The following is a 19,838-nucleotide window of genomic DNA, read 5'->3' as shown; positions in this document are numbered from 1 at the left end:
TTTTATTAATTTATTATTGGATTATCGATTAACCAGTTAAGAAAAGATCTCAAAATGTTAAGAATCGGTAATTCAATTCGTTTTGAACAACTTTATTTTTTATAACAAGGGAAACCCGCAATTGCTATTCTTTGGGTGCGGACAAGCTTCTATGCGATCCAGAAGGTAAATTCCTTGCTTTCAAGGGTAGAGAGTTTCAAACTTGAGACCTTCAATATGGAAGTTCTAAGTCCAAACTAGTGGGCTACCCTGAAGGGTTGAACAATCCTATTTTATAAGGGAAAAGAACGCTTATATTCCAAAAAGTAAAATATTTATCCTTAAATGTTCTATTACTTTTCTACTCCCTTTTTATTTTAAATTAGCACACCGACAACATGCTGACATCAACTTCCTTTTTTTTTTCTTTTTGATACTATTACAATATATTACAGTATATGAATATACCCTGATGGTATTAAAGAGTAACTGAGCAGTGTCTTTATTGAAGGACTGCTTCTTACTCCATGATACCATCAAAGTATGATATACTCTGGTGATATTAAAGAGTAACCGGACAATGTTTTGATTGAGGTTTGTTTCAGTTCTTCGAGGAGATTACTAAGTCATCCATGATACCATTACGGTATCTCTACATACGGTCATGGTATCATTGGTGTATGTTTCAATTCTTCAACATTTTAATTTAAAAATAATTAAAAAAAGATTCATAATTTAGATACAATTTTTTAAAAATTTGCAGAAAGAGAAAAAAATTATAAAAATATATTTTCTACTAATTTAGAGTTTAATAAATAAGATTGTTACTTTCATAATTTTCTCTTAATTGTTTCTTATTGATTTATTTTAAAAAAGAGCCCAATCCTATATGATATCGATAGAGTATCAATATATCGATGGAGTAACACAGAGGATTAAGCTCAATTCTATATGATCCTAATATAATATCAATGTACAGATGGAATATCACATGATTAATTCATAGTTGTAATAGTCATGCGCAAAATAAGAAAAAAAAAGTGTGATAGGCACATAAAAGTTTGGGCCAGGATCCATTAAGGATAAATAGTCCGGGTTAGATTAAATTTGGATAAATAGTTTTACTAATAAGTCCAATTTATGTAGTTTTTCTATTTTATAATGCCTCTTTTGTTAGTTGTTATGTTTTAGTCACTATTTTCTTCTTCTTAACATCTGAAATGACTGCATTTAAGGAAAAGGTTTTTCAAAAACAACATCATTAATAAGATACACATACATTCTCCTTTTTTATAATTTTTTTTTGGGAGTTCACTAAATATGTTTGTCGTTTATTTTCAAAATCAAGAGTTCAGGCTTGGAAATTAGTCAATGAGTTCAGGCTTGGAAATTAGTCCGTTACATTAATAAAGTAGCTGACTTCCGGTCCGGCAAATCAATTTGATAATTAAGTACGTATTTTGACTGCTCACTGAACCTTCAGTTCACTCATCCTTCCGCCAAACCCAAAACAAGGGTTTAAGTTTTTCCCTAAAAAACCCTAGTCACTCTTCAATTCGCCAAGAAACTGTTGCAGTCGAAGCTGAAAAAGATGAGTTTCGCGGCGTGTAAGACAATGCATTGCCCCACCGGCATCGAGAATTGCGCCGCCGGCTTTATCACTCACTCAGCCGCCGAAATCGCCCCGCAAATTCAGACAGCCGACGTCGACTCCGATTGGCCAACCACCAAGCCAATCGGCCCCATCCCGAACCTTGTTGTCTCAGCTGGAAACGTGCTTGATGTTTACTTGATTAGGATTGAACAAGCATCATCCAGAGATGCCGCCGAAGTTGTAAAACGTGGTGGCCTTATGGCCGGTATTTCTGCTGCTTCACTTGAGCTCGTTTGCCATTATAGGTATTTCAGTTTGAAATATCGTTGTTTTATTTGGATATTTTTACTGAAATATCTTTGTTTTATTTGGACATTTTTACTGTTTCAAATGCTTGTCTTTTTCTTGTGTAACATGTGTAGGTTACATGGAAATATATATTCAATGGGTGTGATAACAACAGGAGGAGTTGATGGTGGGAGAAAGAGAGATTCAATTATCTTATCTTTTGAAGATGCTAAAATGTCTGTTCTTGAGTTTGATGATGCTACACATGGGCTTCGGACCAGGTAACCTGCAGCTAATTCATTTAATGAGAGATTGAGCGAAAATAATAGAAAAAGATGTCTAGTGGAGGAGTGGAGGTGCCAAAACTGGCCAGGCATTGCAATTATTAAATGAAAATAAAACACAAACAAGAAAATATGAAGTTATTGTTGACTTCTGGTCAAGGTGGTGAACTTTAGAGCTCCCCAATTCCATGTCTATGCATATCTTAATGGTCTCTTTAATAAAGATTCAAAGGTCTGCAAATTTTTAAATTGCTACCTAAAACTTGAGTATACTTGCTCTTAGATTTTCTGCTTTTTTTACTTGGAGAAAGCATAACTTCATAAGATTCATCAAAATAGTAACTTAATACGTCTATCCTATAAATTCTCAAACCATTCACTTAACATTGAGTATACTGCGCATTACTTCCTGTTTCTTTACTATTTAAGCATGAAAAACTGAGACAGTACATTGGGATCTCCTTTTCTTCCCTTGTTCCAGCTCAATGCACTGTTTTGAAGGTCCAGACTGGTTTCATTTAAAAAGAGGACGAGAGTCATTTGACAAAGGACCGATTATCAAGGTTGATCCGCAGGGGAGATGTGCTGGTGTCTTTGCTTTCGAACAACAGATGATAATCCTCAAGGCTGCTGAGGTTTTCTTTTGCTGTTTTCTCTCTTCTTCCTTAGCTAACCTGAAGTTTTTAAGTTTTTAAATTGTGTAATGTTTTGAAGATGTATCTATCCCTATTAATCCTTCTGAAACCCTAATTGTTCTGGACTAATCATGCTCACACCATTTACTGGTGGATATTGTTGACCAGCCTTCTTCCAATTATCTTATTCGGAAGTTACCATTATAGGCTAGTATGCACAATCACCTGCTGAAGTTTTGAATCAAAATTACTTCATAATGTACTTTGACTGATTATTTTATTGGATTTCGCACAGGGACAGTTTGACCAATATTATTTATTAGGTAGCTGATTAATCTTCACACACGATACTAACAAAGAACTGTTTCAATCAAGTAAAAAAGGTAACATATGTGGTGTTAGTTTCTTTGCTTTGTCAATGGTCTGTATTCTTGATATGTGGGGGATTGAGTGTATAGTATTGTGTTTAGCATAGTCACCAAGGGGATGATGTAGTGGTTGAGGCATAAGAGTGATCATTTGGAGATCCCAAGTTTGAATACATCTGCAATACTGGATGTTAGCCCATCTGCTCTAGTTTGGTGAGCAAGATTGCTTGGGCAACATGCTGTAGACAAAAGCATGGTATTTAATTGTATGAGGGGAGAAGGGAGGGCCCATTATCCAACCAAGTTTCGGATCGGGCTCCACTACCTACAGGGATTTCTAGGTTTAAAGATAAGATCACTTGGGCAACTTATGTTAGTTTGTTGGACATGTTGCCCAGTGGAATAGTCTAGGTGCACACAAGTTGGTACAAATTCACCATTACAAAATTATGAATATCATGTTATTGTGTTGTAAGGTGTGGGAAATCTGTGGGTTCTTTTTGGGTAATAGAAAAGATCAAATCAATATGTATGAATTATTCCTCTTTCCATCTATGTGGTTTGGGTTGTCACAATTTGCTTATATTTTTGAGTGATGTATTCTGATTTTAGGTCAACTCTAGCTTAGTTGGTGAAGACAGTGCTTTTAGTGCTGGAAGTGCCTCAGCTCGCATGGAATCATCATATATCATCACCTTGCGAGATCTTGATGTGAGGCATGTCAAGGATTTCACATTTCTTCATGGTAGGTATACCCTAGCTGTTTCTCATGTATCATTTGATATAATTAACTTTTTTGGTTCCCCATTGATTCTTATTAATGTTCAGAGAGTACTAGGACAAAGTTGTGATTTTGCTAGTATTACAAGAATAAAACTAAGGTTGAAAATTAGATAATATTGGAGTTTGTTTATTGCAGAATGTATATAATGATGCTCATTGTACACCTGATAAACTTTGTCATAACCTGTATAACTTCTAATGAGACACCACAACTGGTCCAGCATTTTGTTCTCTTCTGTATTAAAATGATATCTCTTTGTTGTGAAAATATACTTCGATAGTGCCTCCAGAGCATTGCCTAGTTGTAAGAGTGTAACTTGTGAATTGTGATTCGTGGGTTAGGTGCATGCCACACAATGATCTCAACCCTACTGTGAACCAAAAACATGGTATTTAAGTGGAAGAGGGTAGAGGGGTAGATCCAATATCCTCCGAATTTCGGCCAGCTGGCCATCAGAGATTTCTTGGTTATAAGATTTTTTTTTGATGGTTGTTGTCACAATGGAAATCGATTCAGTTGAACTCTATTTGACGAGAAGTTGATTAATTGACTTCTATTTCTTTCATAATCTTAATCTTTTCCTATCTAATTATTTTACTGGCCAAATACATAGGCAGCCCCTAAACTTGGCCGGATATTTCATTTAGACACCTCAACTAAAGACTCGACCTATTAAACACTGGGATGATACTCAAAATGTGCCAATTGAACATATATCATCCAATTCTAAACGACATAAAATGCATGAATACAACTCGCTATGATATGGCAAATGCAACCAATATAAAAAGGAAGGTCAGCAAAGGGAACAAAAGTCAAAATTTGACAAGTAAAAAGAAAGAAACTGAGTGGAGTGAATAAAACTCTGGTGCTCCACCATTTGGTAACCCACCCACAAAGCTCAATTTGTTTTCACCATGGAACTTTTTGAATCTTGAAAATCCTTTTTCCCAGTTAGCTTCGATCGGATGATATGGCCATTCCGTTCCTGCTGAGAAAACACCTATTGGTCATCTTCTTTCTCACCCTCTCAACAACCCTCACCCATACAGTAAAATCATGTCTGGATGTGGGCGGGAATATTGGAGAAGAAGACCGGAAATCTAATTCTCTGGCAAAATTAAAATTTTTCCAGCTAAAGCTCAGGTACATTACACGAGACTTTCCATGTCAACGAGATGTGTTCAATTGACACATTTTGAAATACAATTCAGGTGTTTAATAGATCGAGTACTTAGTTGAGGTGTCTAAATGAAATATCTGGACAAGTTTAGGGAGCTGTCATGTAATTTGGCCTATTTTAATTTTTAACAAAAATCCATGTCGGCCTTCAAGTCTAAAGCATATCTTTTATCTCCACCATCTGCAGTTACCACTGTTGCCAGTTTGAACTTTGAAATGTGCCTTTATGCAGGGTATATTGAGCCTGTCATGGTTATCCTTCATGAACGGGAACTCACTTGGTCTGGGCGCGTCTCTTGGAAACACCATACTTGTATGGTCTCTGCCTTTAGTATTAGTACTACGCTGAAGCAGCATCCACTGATATGGTCAGCCGTTGTAAGTTACAGTGATCTTTGTTGCCAGCATTGTTTATATATATTCTTATTAGCTTGAAGCAGAGAGGAAAATGCAACAGAGAAAGGAGATTACTCCAGTAAGAGCTATTTCTTGATGATGACTGTATCACAGTTCTTTCTATTTTGGGTTTTGGGTTTGGTGGGGGAAATAAGGTCAAGAATGCTGCTGAAAGTTAAAAAGTCATACCTTTTATGTTTCAGTGAGGTATCACTATAGTTATACTTGATGACAGCCTTCAGCTCATAGTACTTCTTTTGATCTTGTTTGTCTTCCTCCTTTATTGTGTTTGTCTTTTTTTTCAGTCTCCTTACATTTCCTTCCCTCAAAATATCTTCCTCATATCAACAATCTAATAGAAGAGCTTTTGAAGGGATAGAGATGAACTTTGTAAAATTGAGAAGTAGTCTGTTATCCCTAATTTCTTTTTGGTGCATCCACGGAGTACCGGTTTGTATAGAAGATTGGTGAAGTTTGTATAAAACCTTTTTGTTTTGTAGTTTTCTACCTTTTGGTATACCTTTGGTATACATGCACTCTTTGCCCAAATGTTAATACAACTTATTGCCTTGTCAAAATACAAAAGAAAAAAACCTAACCGGAGAGTAACTATGTTGTTTCCACTGATTAGTCATTTCCTGTGGTGCGAATATTTATCACCTTTGTTTCCTGCAGTACAAAAGTAAACCACATTACTTGGCAAAAGAACAATGAATTTATTTTATTTTTGATTTGTTTTCCTTTGTTTTGTTAAGTCTGTTAAACAGTAATTTTGAGATAAAGGTTCTACTGTGTGGAACACAAGTTATTTCAAACATGGCCTTATTCCAACTTATCATGAGAGAGTTGATTTGGTGTACATAGGATACTCAAAGGGTGATGATTCAAATATATATCATGAAATTTCACAAAAAATATTTAAAGAGAATATGCAAACGTGCTTTACCTCTTTAAAGGGGTATTTTGGTATGCGGGATGGGACAAGCAAGGATATCCCATGAGATTATTTTATCCCACCTTCTATATGGGATAGCAATCCCACCATTTTAGTACAAATGGTGGGATAAAATAATCCCGGGATTAGCTAATACCTCACACCAAACATGAGATAAAGTTGATCCCAAATTTTATACCGGAATTATCATTCTTATCCCATGTACCCCTAACAGAATTATGGCATTTTTATTCTGCAACTTTAGAAAATGTATAACGGTGAACCTGCTGTTTCATTTCGCAAAGAGAACTTCAGCCTGCTGTTTGTTTTCATGACATCTTAGGCTGAGTTAAATGCCGTATTAACTCTTTGTTTCTTTTATCCTTATTGTTGTCCATTATTATTAAGTTTTTCCTCTCTCATGTTCTTCTTACCTCTTCAACCTGCGCTGAACTGTGTCACTAAGACGGACATTCGTTTTAATTTCTCATTTCAAGACTTTGACATGCTCATTTTTGATAACTGTCAATGTTTGCTTGAACCTTACTCCATTTAATTATATATTTCCTACTGTAGACTTCATTTACTTTTTTTCTCCAGAATCTCCCTCATGATGCATATAAACTTCTTGCTGTGCCATCTCCTATTGGTGGAGTACTTGTAATTGGTGCAAACACTATCCATTACCATAGCCAGGTGTGTTATCTTCATGAGATTTACATTCTGCTTATTCCTTCATGATATTCTTACAACTTTTTTGCTACCATGTTTCATGTGCTGACTTTGATCTGCCTATTTTGCAGTCATCTTCTTGTTCGTTGGCGTTGAACAATTTTGCCTTCTTTGGTGATGACAGGTTTTTCTCTGAGCTCTCAGTATCTCCGCCCTCTTCCTCTCTTTTTTCCCTTTCAAAAATCATCCACCCAGGCTTTCACCACCTGTGGTGGGGTGTTTGTGAGGTGTGTGTGTTTGGCATAAACCCGTACCATGTTTATTAGTAGAGAGGCTACGAGTGGGAGGGGAACATAATACCAAAATACCTCGATAACAAGGTGGCTTGATACAATCAAGATTCAAGAGTAAAACTACTATAGAAGCTCCTCTCGCTAACTATTTGCTGGAACTTCAGTCTATTTCTGAAAAATATATCCAGTCTTAGCTTCAATTATGTCTATTAGGATCATAAATAACGGACAATCACATACATGATATATTTCGGTCGTTCGTGAAAATGGAAATGAAAAAAGGTTTTTCTTTCTCTCCATTGTATTACAATTAAAATATGAGATTGTTAAGCAAATGGACTATAGGCTAACTCAATCCCATAAATTAGCTAATGAGGTGAGGATTGTCACGACCCGATTTATCATCAAGCTGCGGCCTACACCTGTGCCCTAACTTGATCGAGCCAACCGTCTTGGCTTTTATCTTCTTTCTTAAATACGAAATACTATGCACCCCAATGTAGTTCGTTAAAAACTTAAAATATAATTTTGATAAGATTATGGAAACAACCTCTCTACCTTTACGAGGTAGTGGTAAGGTCTGTGTACTTTCTACCGTCCCCAGACCCCACTTGTGGGATTTCACTGGGTATGTTGTTGTATGGAATAATCTAAAATTGTTCATTCTTTCTCTTTTGAAATTGCAACACTTAATATCAAAATACAGTTATTCTTATTCTATGCAAAACTTCATGGAAACCATAACCTAACCGATACTTGTCTGTGAAGCCTCTAACAAGAAACTGACGGATTGCACAGTACAAGGACTTCCTGTCTAATTCTCAAAATAAACAAACAAATAAATAGATAACTGAATATGAAGAAAAGGGAAGTCTGCACGAAACAAAGCAGAGCTCACCAATAGCTGCTGGAGTGAGGGTATGCCCTAACCTGTAACCTGGTTGTCTGCAAATCCGGTATCTACATTGACTGAGATAAGCCAATGTAGGTCCCAAGTAAATGGAATGTCAGTACACACAATGGTACTCAGTGGATCTTAATAATCCTCTCACTAACGTTGGGACAAGACTTAAAAAAACATAAATGCATTATGTATGAATTCTGAAAAGTATTAGAACATTTAAAAAAGCATTTGAAACGTCGATTCTTTAACAGGCAGGCAGAGACAATCAACCATCTGATTTTACATTTTAAAGTGGTTGGCCAGCTACAGAACCTGGTAGCTAGTTGCAGAGGCATAAGGTGGACTATACCTGAAAGGGAAGATCAGGCTCTAGTAAGCTGGAACAATGAGGGTAATGATAGCACAATCAAAAATAGATGGAGAATTGTCCCAGCAGTGATATGGTGGACCATTTGGAAGGAGAGAAATTCAAGATGTTTTGGAAGTATCAGTAGTCCTTTACATGGATGATCCTGTAGCAAACTAGCAATTATAGACATCTTAGGATCCTTGTAAGATGAAACGGGGCCTTGAGATAGGTTTTCATTTTTTTGGGTTGTGGAGCCTACTCAGTTGTATGTAGCTCTGTGATGTAAATTCTTAGGATCCCAGCCTTAGAGCTGAAGATTTATATGCAAATTTGTTACCTTTGTTAAAAACACACACCTATACTTTAACATCAGAACAACGCTCGACAAAATCTTAGCTTAAGTTTGAAACATAAAGTTTTACTTGGGGGTACCACTCAAATCTGACCTTATTCCTTATTAAGTCACCATATGATCAGTGTGACAGACGATCCCTGCCAGATCGACTTGGCCATCCTACCCGCTGCCACACAGTTGACGTTCTTTTGTTAGCACAGGTTCTTAGCCTTACCAAGTCATTCTTTCGTAGTGTTTGAACCAAGGGTACACTAATCTCCTACTTTGACACGAGTAGTTTCGAGGTACATTGCAATCCAACCAACGCTATGAATACCCTTTCTGATATCTTAGGTGACTCCCAAAATCTTTTCAAAAAACTTTACTTTGGAACCTTAGGCCTCAACTTTAACAAATTATAGTCACTTAAGGATCATCATCACATTCTTTACTTTAGTACATAAAACATGTCTTCAAATATTTCATGAGAAGCATAAATAAAATTGTAGAACTTGCATAAACTCATATCATTTGAGAACATGTAAACAAAGCTTTAAGAGTAAAACACTTTCATCAAGGAGTTGATTGACAACTGGCCATGGAAACTTATCTGGAAGACTAAATTGCCCCCTAAAGTGAGCTGTTTTTGCTGGATGGCTTTATTTGAAGCGTGGATTAGAGCCAGTTTGGATTGACTTAAAAAAAGTAACTTTTATGTATGAAGTGCTTTTAGAACTTTGAAGTGCTGAAAGTTATTTTTATAAATAAACAGTTGAGTGTTTGGATAAAAGTGCTTATGATGTGAATTTTAGGGTTAAAAGAAAAAAAAAAGGTACTTTAGGAATTTAGTTAAAATATAAGGGATATAAAAGTAATTTCCATGGTCAAAGAAAATGACTTTAAGCACTTTGGAAAAAAAAAGTTAGGAATCCTAACTTTTCATTTTTAACTGACTTTAAGAACTTTATGGCTTAAAGTCAGCATTAGGCAAACACGTCCAAAAGCTAAAAGGGGCTTTAAGTTGGTTTTGACCAACTTAAAGCCAATCCAAACGGGCTCTTACTCAAGATAATCTCAGTAAGTGGAAAATACCAACAGTAAACAAATGTTATGTGTCTAAAAATTCCTTTTAAGTGTAAAACATCTATTCTTACATTGCACAGTGGCAGCAGATGTTTGGAGCCTATTTTTTGCTATTTTTGGACTCACCTGGGTCAGGCTTAACACTATCAAGGATGCATATAGCAGCTGGTGCCAATGGAGAGTTGGAAAATCCATCAAGAAGATTTGGTCAATGGTTCCTGCCTCAATTTTTGGTGTCTCTGGATTGAAAGGAACAATAGGTGTTCTTATGGGATCTCAAATCCTATTCATATACTAAAAGCCAAGTACTTAATGGATTTATTTAGTTGGCTAATCAAACTCCTTTATTTAGTTATGAACATTTTTTGGATGGAGTTTGCTCTTTAGTTATAGAGTAACAGAGTTAACTCCTTTTATTCCCCAAAATTTTTGTCACTCTTTTTGATGCCTTTTAATGAAATTCTTCTTACTTCATCAAAACAAGGTAAAATACTTCTCATGATGCTATAAGCCTATAACATTTAAAAACATAGCTTTAACCATTTAGGACACTTTTTGGTGTGATGGATAAAATGAAATAATTGTGGGATAACTTTTTAGTATCCTCTTATCTATTGTTTGGTTACAAAGTTTTGGATAACTTATCCCAGCATTAATAATTAGTACTGAGATCAGTTATCCCGCCTCAATAGTCCCGCAATAACTTATTCTAGGATAAAATAGTTAAGATGATAATAAATATCCCTCAAAACTCTTTTTATATGTCACTTTTCACACATTTTACACTTATGGAGGGCATTTTTGTAACAAACAACTTATTTTTAGATATGATTTTTAATACAACAAACCAAAAATTCACTAAAAAATAATACCAGGATAACTAATTCTATCATAACTAATCCTGACATAACTAATCCCAACATAATTAATTCTAGCTAGAGCCATCAATAAAGGTTAGGCCCGTTGGGTCAGCCCAACCCAATTCGTAATTTAATAGGACTGGACTAAGATTTTTAGAGCCCATTTAAGAATAGGGCTTTTTAGCCCTGCTCGGATAAGTTTGTAGGGCCTAAACAATGTGGATTGGGCCGACCCGAGGGCCAAATAAAAAATAAGTAAAAAATAAAATAAAATACTAAAACTAACAAGAGGAGTCCAAACTTAAAGTCTTAAACCATGTATATGAATATTACAAAGTTCAAAAATCCAAATATAAAAAATATTTTCTTGTACGGTTGTTTCCAGAATATTTACATAAATGACAACGATTTCAGATTAAAGTCATACAACCAAATCTTTTCTTGAAGCCAAACTTAATAAGTATTATTAATATTATTTTACTTATAGACTTGCGACTTGGTTAACAAGTAGTAAATACTATGTAATATTGTCTTGTCGATATTTGTGTTAATATTTTAAAATTAAAATTAAAATTAAAATTATAAAAAATATATTCTTTTAAAAAAGCGGGTTGCCTAGTAACCCACATAGTTGTGGGTTGGGCTGACTATTTTTTGGCCCGCCAAAACATGGGCCATCCCAGCCTGACCCGCAAAATGTCAAAGCCTGTATACGCTAGCCTGGATGGGTTGGGCCGACCCATACTGACAACTCTAATCCTAGCATAACTTGTCTTCAAATCAAATGATCCCTCATGGATAATACATACTTGCCTGTTCCAATCAAATATACATTGCACTTTAAAACATTTTTTTTTGAAACTGGTAACGTGTATTCATCATCATTAAGGGTATGCTGGCCACCTCCAAAAGTGTGATTACATAGATAGCTAATTACAACAAACCTAGGAAATCCACTATCTGTATTTCATCTACTATACATTGCTCTTTACACCAAAAACATAAAGTAGAAATACATTTTCCGTTGATCTTCTGAATGGAGTTTGATCTGCCTTTGAAGATTCTCTCGTTCTTCTCCTTCCATAATAGTCCACCATATGCAAGCTGGGACAGTTTTCCACCATTTCTTTTGGCTTTTGCTCCCTCCCCTTCTGATCCAGCAACTCAATAGATCAGCTGTGTGCTTTGGCATTGTCCAGCTTTCCCCAGCCAAGGTGATGAATAAGGGCCAGACCTGAGAGGTTACCTTCCAGTGGAGGAAGAGGTGGCTGTTTGTTTCAATAGCTTCCGTACAAAGAGGGCATGTGGAAGCTAAGTTAGATTTCATTTTCTGTAAAACTTCATGGGTAAGGCATGCCTTCCTTACTACCAACCAGGAGAAACATTTCACCTTATTTTAGGTGCCATGCTTCTCCAAATAGCTTTCCAGGGACCTCTGTCTCTTCCTATCAGCTCTGAAAGGCCCCTCCTGTAGACTCTGTTGACTGAGCATTTGCCATCTGTGTTGTGACTCCATCTGATAATATCAGGGTCATTGGTGGTCCCTGTGAAGGTTCCTATTCTACCAAGTAGAGCAGCCACTCTCTCAACCTCCCAATCATTCAAAAACCTCCTGAAAATTAGGTTCTATCCCTGATTTGTCCAGATATCTTCTATTGTGTTATTTTGGTTGGTGCTGATGTTGAAGCGGGTGCGGAAAGCCTCTTGCAAAGTGCCCTGACCATCCCAGTTATCCTTCCAGAAAAGGATTTTTCTGCCATTGCCCACTTGGAAGGTGATGTCCTTCCCAAGGTTGGTCCAGAGGGACCTGATGGTCCTCCATAATCCAGCTCCATAAGTGTCAGCGGATTCGTCAGTGCACCACTGACCATTTTGTCCATATTTTTGCTGGATTACATTCTTCCAGAAGGCTGTTCCGTCCTCAGCATATCTCCACAACCATTTTTTGAGCAAGCTGCTATTTTGTAGCTTCAGATTTCTGACCCTCATCCCTCCATGCTTCTTGCTCTGTTGCACTATGTTCCATTTCACTAGGTTGTAACCTTTATGCTCCTTGTTGCCATGCCATAGGAAGTTTCTTCTCAATTTGTCTAGAACTTTGAGTACTTTGGCAGGTATAGGGAGGAGGGACATCACATAGGTTGGTAATGCGTTTAGCACATAGTTGATTAGAATGAGACTGCCTCCTAAAGATAGATACTGTGCTTTCCACATAGCAAGCTTCTTTTCTGTCTTCTCAATGATGTTATCCCAAATCTCCAATGCCTTGTGTTTTGAGCCCAATGGGGAGTCCCAAGTAAACAATAGGCAGTTTCTCCACTCCACATCCTAGGATGTTGGCTAGAACCTGAATCTGAGTGAATTCTAATAATAGGGAAGATGTTACTTTTCCTCCTGTTTATCTTCAGGCCTGAAATTGCTTCGAAGATGACTAGCATTAATCTCAAAAAACTGATCTGTTCACTGGTAGCATCACAAAAAACTATTGTGTCATCTGCATAGAGTAGGTGACATATCTCCAGCACCTCTTCTGTTCTGCTCCCTACTTTGAAGCCTTTTAGCCATCTCCTTTGTATTGCAATCTTCATCATGCTATTGAGCTCTTCCATGGCTATGATGAAAAGAAAAGGGGATAAGGGGTCCCCTTGTCTTAGCCCTCTTTTTGCTGGGAAAAAACCAACAGGTTCTCCATTTACTAGAATTGAGAACCTGGTAGTTTTAATGCAGAAGCTAATCCAATTTAGCCATTTTCTTCCAAAACCCATTTGGGTAAGGATTCTGAGTAAGAACTTCCAGTTGATGTGGTCAAAAGCTTTTTCAATATCTAATTTGCACATCAACCCTGGTTCTCGGACTCTCAGTCTAGTATCCACACACTCACTTGCCACCAAAGCTGCATCCATGATTTGCCTTCCTTTAATAAAGGCCATTTGGTGAGGGTTGGTTAGCTTATCTATCACTCTTTTTAACCTTTCAGCTTGTAATTTGGCAATGATCTTGTACATTCCAGTGATGAGATTTATTGGTCTGAAATCTCTCAGTTCAATGGCACCCACCTTCTTTGGGATAAGGGCTACAAATGTGGCATTGAAGCTCTTCTCAAAGACTTGCTGTGAGTGGAAATTCTGTAAGGTAAGTAGTATGTCTGATTTTAGCATTTCCCAGAAAGTAATGAAGAATGACATTGGGAATCCATCTGGGCCTGGAGCTTTGTTTTAAGACCCTCTAGTATTTCATCTTCTTCAAATTGTCTTTCCAGCCACACTTGTTCTTCTGTGGAGATCCTATTATTCCCTTGAAGGGTGAAATCAGGTCTCCAATTCTCAGATTCTATGTAAAGTTCCTGATAGAAGCTTACTATGGAGTTTTTTATTTCTTCAGGATCAGTAACTTCAGTCCCCTCCATTTTGAGGATGTCAATGGAGTTGAATCTTCTACGAGCATTTGCCATCCTATGGAAGTACTTGGTGTTTTTATCACCATTGATCAATTGTACCCTGGATCTTTGTCTCCATGCAATTTCCTCGTTTCTGGACACCTCTTCAAACTCCATAGCCAGGTGAATCTTCTGCAGTTGTTCATCATCTGTAAGAGGCCTAAGGTTCACATTTAATTGAACACTTTAAAGGCATGCCACTGTGAGAAAATAACCTTAGTAAAGGCATATCTTGACTCAACTCACGTTCTTCCTTATGAGCAATGTGTGCATGGGTAACATTATACCATATCAATTCATACTCTAAGAGTTCAACAATATCTATAAATCTCTTGTTTATTTCTTTACTCAAGAATCTCAAGTTTAGGAAGTTCAACTTCTGGGTTTCATGTAAGATTCTAACTTTGTAGTGTTTTTCATATCCTAACACCATTTATATTCTCAACTCATAACAACATTTAAATATGGACTGAAGGCATTACCCTTTGCCTTTTAGTTCAAATCCTAGGTTTGCCCCTTTTTTGGTGTTCTTAGTTCTCTTGCAAATCTGAGAATTGTTCCAAGGATTCTAATGTTGGGGTTAGCATTAGATCATTGTAATTACACCAAAACTCTGTTAAAAGCTTACCTCGATGATGGGAAAAAAGTTTTGGGATGAAAGAATGGCTTCCAAGTCGTGCCCTAGCCTTGGGGTTTTGTTTCTGAACCAAAAATCCTGGTTCAACACTTAGATAGACTTTCCCAGAAGCTGCACAGCTACATGCGCTGTTGCACAGTTTTGGCAGTGAGCTGCCTCCGTTGCACTCTCAAGTGCGCAGGCTGGTTCCAACACACAATAATGTTTTTCACACACTCCAAAGTCTTTCCTACCCTCCTGTGGGCTGTGGCTCTCATACACCTCCATGCTTCCTTTCTCACTTCGTTAAAGTTATAATTAGCCCGAATAAGCGTCCAAAATATGGGGTTTTACAAGGATTGCCAAAAACTATATAAGAAGACAACAATCCATGCTGTCAACCTATATAGGACTCTTTAACACACCCTCCTTGTACTTTCAGGTATGGACATCTGGAGCGTAGACAACATAGCGTAGGGGTCCAACATTGGGTCGACCAAGAGCAAGGATTGGTAGGGATGGGTCTAGCTTTGCTACATGTAAATAATTTAATCTTAAGCTACACTTAACACTAAAAGCTAGCTCATAAGGCAATAGTTGTCCAAAACCATATAAGGAGAGACAATGATTGTATCCTCAACAAAGGCGGGACTCTTAACATATATAATGGTCTTGAAAATGGTGGTTATTTGCTTCATAAGGCCTAATTCTCACAGGTAGTCTATGCATTTATCATATTTGAATTGATCTTCAAATTGTTAAATGAATTAGATTCATTTTTTATGTGTTTTGTCATCCAAACTGCCCATTTTGCAGCTTACGATATTTTCTATGTGCTTGCTGTTTCTGATTTATGACTTTCTTTATACACTTAATTTGGTTTCATTTGTACTCTATTATAAGTGCTGTTTGTTGATGCCATTTTCATGCTCTTTACCTTTTCTTTAGTAATTGCATGCTGATCCATTCCCTTGATTGCTCATTCAAGGCAGTATGTTGATTTGTTTAGTTCCTATAATGAGAATGGTCCCAAAGTTCTATTTTGTAATACATCCTTGTGATTACTTTCAGTCAAGATATGCCAAGATCATCTTTTAATGTGGAGTTAGATGCAGCTAATGCCACTTGGTTAACAAGTGATGTGGCAATGCTGTCGACAAAAACAGGCGAACTTCTTCTTCTGACGATTATATATGATGGGAGGTAATGTCTTTTCATCCTGTTATCCACTAATTTTAGGAACGGGAAGTCAGAAACTCATCACTATTGCATTTTTTGTTTTTCGAGAATAGTTTCTTTTGTTGACTTGAGAGTTGAAACAACATACTTTCTTATCCTGATGTATTGAATCTAAGTGGTAATTTAGTTGAACATGTACAGTTTGTTATTACCTATCATCTGGAGTCCAGAAGTTTTCTGGCTTTACAACATTTTTACATCGTTAATTGTCTATTACCTAGACTTTGAAGAGATGGGCTGGGATTTTAATTTTATTTTATTGTTTTTGCAGAATTGTCCAAAAGCTCGACCTTTCAAAATCAAGAGCTTCAGTACTTACATCGGTTGGCGACCTCTTGAATTCTAGATAATTTTAATTTTTGTTCATTGACAAAGCAAACTCTCTCTCTCTCTATCTATATCTATCTCTCTATACATACATATATTATCTAGGGTGTTTATGTGTGTGTTTATTTATTTATTAAACGTTTTTCTCGTATTTTTAGGGAATTACAACAATTGGAGACTCATTATTCTTTTTGGGTAGTCGCCTTGGTGATAGTTTGCTCGTGCAATTTACTTGTGGTCTTGGAGGGTCAAATTTGCCTCCTGGGATGCAGGAAGAGGTTTGTTTCCTAATTTTTGCTGAAGTAGCTTCCTGATTTTTTAGCTGGTACCTTTTTTTTTTCTTTTTCTTCGGCATATTCCTTACTTACATGCACTCTGTTTTTTCATAATCTACATTATAAATTTATACCCTTTTGATTAGCTATCTCCATTCATTGTTTTTCCTGAGTGCTTATACCCCTGGTTGCGCCCATGATCCCACTACCGTTACAAAAAAAAAATATGGCTCATTAATACTGCAGTCCCTGCCTTTTGCGCACTCTCTCCTATTCTTATTTATTTTTCTTGAAAAATAATACTTAAAAATTATTTTGCTTTATAATTTAAACTGTTTTTACTTGTAATGAAAGTAATATATTAAAAAGTACATTTGAATGATGCACATTCATCGAGGGTGTTACAATTTCTAATTGTTTAATAATGCTTAGTGCAAATTTGCTCCTCAGTCCATGTGGGTATTAACAGCCTTTTCCAGTTGCTCTTCGCCAACTTAGGCTGATTCTATGCATTACTTGCCTTTCTGCCTCTCTTCCAGTGGTACCAACTTTGCTTTCTGGAAACCTATTGCTATTCTACATGTGTAGGTTGGAGATATTGAAAGTGATGCTCCTTCTGCAAAGAGGCTAAGAATGTCATCCTCGGACGCATTGCAAGACATGATTAATGGTGAAGAGCTTTCGTTGTATGGTACAGCTCCAAATAATGCAAAATCAGCACAGGTGAATAATGTTCTCTGCAGACTTTTCTGTTATGATAAATGATTTTAATTGAGAATAACTAGTAAAATGACAAGGATGTGCTTTTGTATCAAGTACGTTTTTGCACTCGGGTGACATCAATTGATAATTTTGTAAGCATTGTTGTCAAAAGAGAGAAGCACAAAAAAGCGTTAAAGCCCTATTGGTGCTTAAAGCGTAAAGTGTAAAGCACACCTACGTGCTGGTAAACGAAAAGGGATCCTACAACGATAAATAGAATCCCCATACCTTGAGGTCACGGGTTCAAATCCTGTCTCCGCAATATCTTATTCTGGTAACTAGTAATTAATTAATTCCCGCTTTTGCAGTTGGTGTTCTTTCCGATCTCTACACATTTCACTGCTCCACTGAAATAAACATATATGGTATATATATATATATATATATATATATGTTAGGGCTGGCTAATGGGAAGGTCGAGTCGAATATGGGTTGGTTGAAAGTGAGTTAGGTGAAAACGGATAAAATATCTGATTCGACCCATATTTGATAGGGTTAATAAGTATTTTCTCTTTTTAGGGTGTGTTTGGTATGAAGGAAAAATATTTTTCTGAAAAATGAGTGGTCTTGAGTCGATGTCAGGAGGCCAAAATCCGGGTCTCGGGTCGGTATTCCGGGACGGGTCCCAGGTCTGGACCTGTTTCGGGTGGTGACGTTTAAGGAAAATTGTGAAACATATTTTCCTAATTTAAGGGAAGTTTTGAATAAAATAGAGCTAAACAATTCATTTTAAACTCCTGCAAGTTACTCAGCATATCTTCTGTTTGAGCTATTAATATCTGTTTACACCAAAAATAAAATAGAGCTAAACAATTCATTTCAAACTCCTGCAAGTTGCTCTTCTTGTCTTCAAAACATCCCCTATTCCTTTCTTTCCACATTGTCCAAGAAATGCATGCAAGGACAATATTCCATTTTCCTTCCTTTTTGGCTGCATTGCCATCCTTGTTCCAGCAGTTTAGCAATCCTTTTATGTTCTCTGACCTCACCCATTGAGTCCTCCTCTGATAGATGATTATCTTCCGCAACTGGTTTGTCCACATACAATGTAAAAAAAGATGGTTGATTGTCTCCGCCTGCTCTCCACATATAACGAACGCCCCTATGATTCAAATTCTCATCTGTCAATACCACTTCTTTAACCAGAAACCTAGTAAAGAGTTCACTTTATAACGAATCTCACATTCCCTTTGTCCCACATTATAACAATGTCTCCCCTAGTCCCACTAGCTTCCAATTGGACATTTTTAACCCAATTGTTCCCCCAAACGTCCTTTCAGTATCTTTGTAATATCCCCGTTATCTTTGTTTCCTGGAGACACACTACATCAACTTTTCATGTATGTAGAATGTTTCTGAGTAGCCTCCTTTTTCTGCCACAATTTAGCCCCTAACATTCCAAGGCACTCTTTCTAACTTCATTGATCTTTTATTGCCAGGTATTCCCCCATACTTCTTGAGCCATAACTCCAGAATTTGGCGTCAAGCTCTAACCTTTTCAGTTCATTCACCCCCTTCTATTTTACAATGGCTTGCTCCCCTTGTTCATCTGATTGTTGTTGTCAATCTTTTTAAATAATTCTCTGGCCTTCTCATCGCACCCTTTAAGATCTACACCCAATTCTGTGGTTAGTTTGATGATGTGTTGTTGAGTTCATTCTGAAGTATTGGTGTCTTGAACAAGCTCCTCAACTGGTAATTGGATTTTCAAAGGAATTACATCTTCTTCGATGCAATTTGCTGCTTCATCCTGTTCCTTCAGTTGCAAGGCCTTAGATTCCTCTTTGTAATGTTTAATTATATTGTTATATTATTATTACTGTTCTGAGGACATACCATGCTGAAATTGCATATAGCTTTTGTCTCTTCATGTTTGTGTATCCAGCTTTTAGAGGTCTCTGCATGACTTGTTTTTTTCCCACGTTTGTCTCATTGGAGAGATTTGCTTAACGTGTCTCTGTTTTCTTGATTTTCCTGTACTATCATGTCTATTAATCATATGACGCCTTAATACTTACTAAAAAATGATTATGATGCCCTAGTATACTTGCTGAATTTTTGAAGCGTTGCGTCTAAATATTGGAGAACAATAGGTTGTCAGGAACAATCTGGTGTCTGTGTGGAGAAGGATAGAGGGGTGACTTTAGAAGATTACGGTTGGTCCCAGGGGTTGGCTCCTTATGGATTTCTCGGTCATAAAATAAATTGTCTATGAAGCTTTGTAGCAACTCTTTTCTTGAAACT

General features: G+C 36.8%; 1 protein-coding gene across 2 annotated transcripts in view; it reads left to right on the top strand.

Annotated features, from left to right (window-relative positions):
* Positions 1-1,279: 1,279 nt before the first annotated feature.
* The window catches only part of LOC129896719 (cleavage and polyadenylation specificity factor subunit 1), a 43,598-nt gene continuing 25,039 nt past the window's right edge, over positions 1,280-19,838 (top strand). Inside the window, exons 1-11 of one of the 2 annotated variants that reach the window (XM_055972672.1) lie at positions 1,280-1,878; positions 1,996-2,142; positions 2,627-2,780; positions 3,761-3,893; positions 5,347-5,492; positions 7,045-7,140; positions 7,248-7,300; positions 16,063-16,194; positions 16,502-16,553; positions 16,716-16,835; positions 17,421-17,555. In XM_055972672.1, the coding sequence (XP_055828647.1) occupies positions 1,571-1,878; positions 1,996-2,142; positions 2,627-2,780; positions 3,761-3,893; positions 5,347-5,492; positions 7,045-7,140; positions 7,248-7,300; positions 16,063-16,194; positions 16,502-16,553; positions 16,716-16,835; positions 17,421-17,555 (1,476 nt within the window). In that variant the 5' untranslated portion in view covers positions 1,280-1,570. Of the gene's footprint in view, positions 1,879-1,995; positions 2,143-2,626; positions 2,781-3,760; positions 3,894-5,346; positions 5,493-7,044; positions 7,141-7,247; positions 7,301-14,283; positions 14,499-16,062; positions 16,195-16,501; positions 16,554-16,715; positions 16,836-17,420; positions 17,556-19,838 lie in introns of those variants that run through there. The other variant, XM_055972673.1, reaches the window with a different exon arrangement.

This window comes from Solanum dulcamara, chromosome 7 (assembly GCF_947179165.1).
Source record: "Solanum dulcamara chromosome 7, daSolDulc1.2, whole genome shotgun sequence".
NCBI lineage: Eukaryota > Viridiplantae > Streptophyta > Magnoliopsida > Solanales > Solanaceae > Solanum > Solanum dulcamara.
Note: the sequence above shows the minus strand (reverse complement) of the source record. Positions and strands in the feature narration are given on the sequence as shown.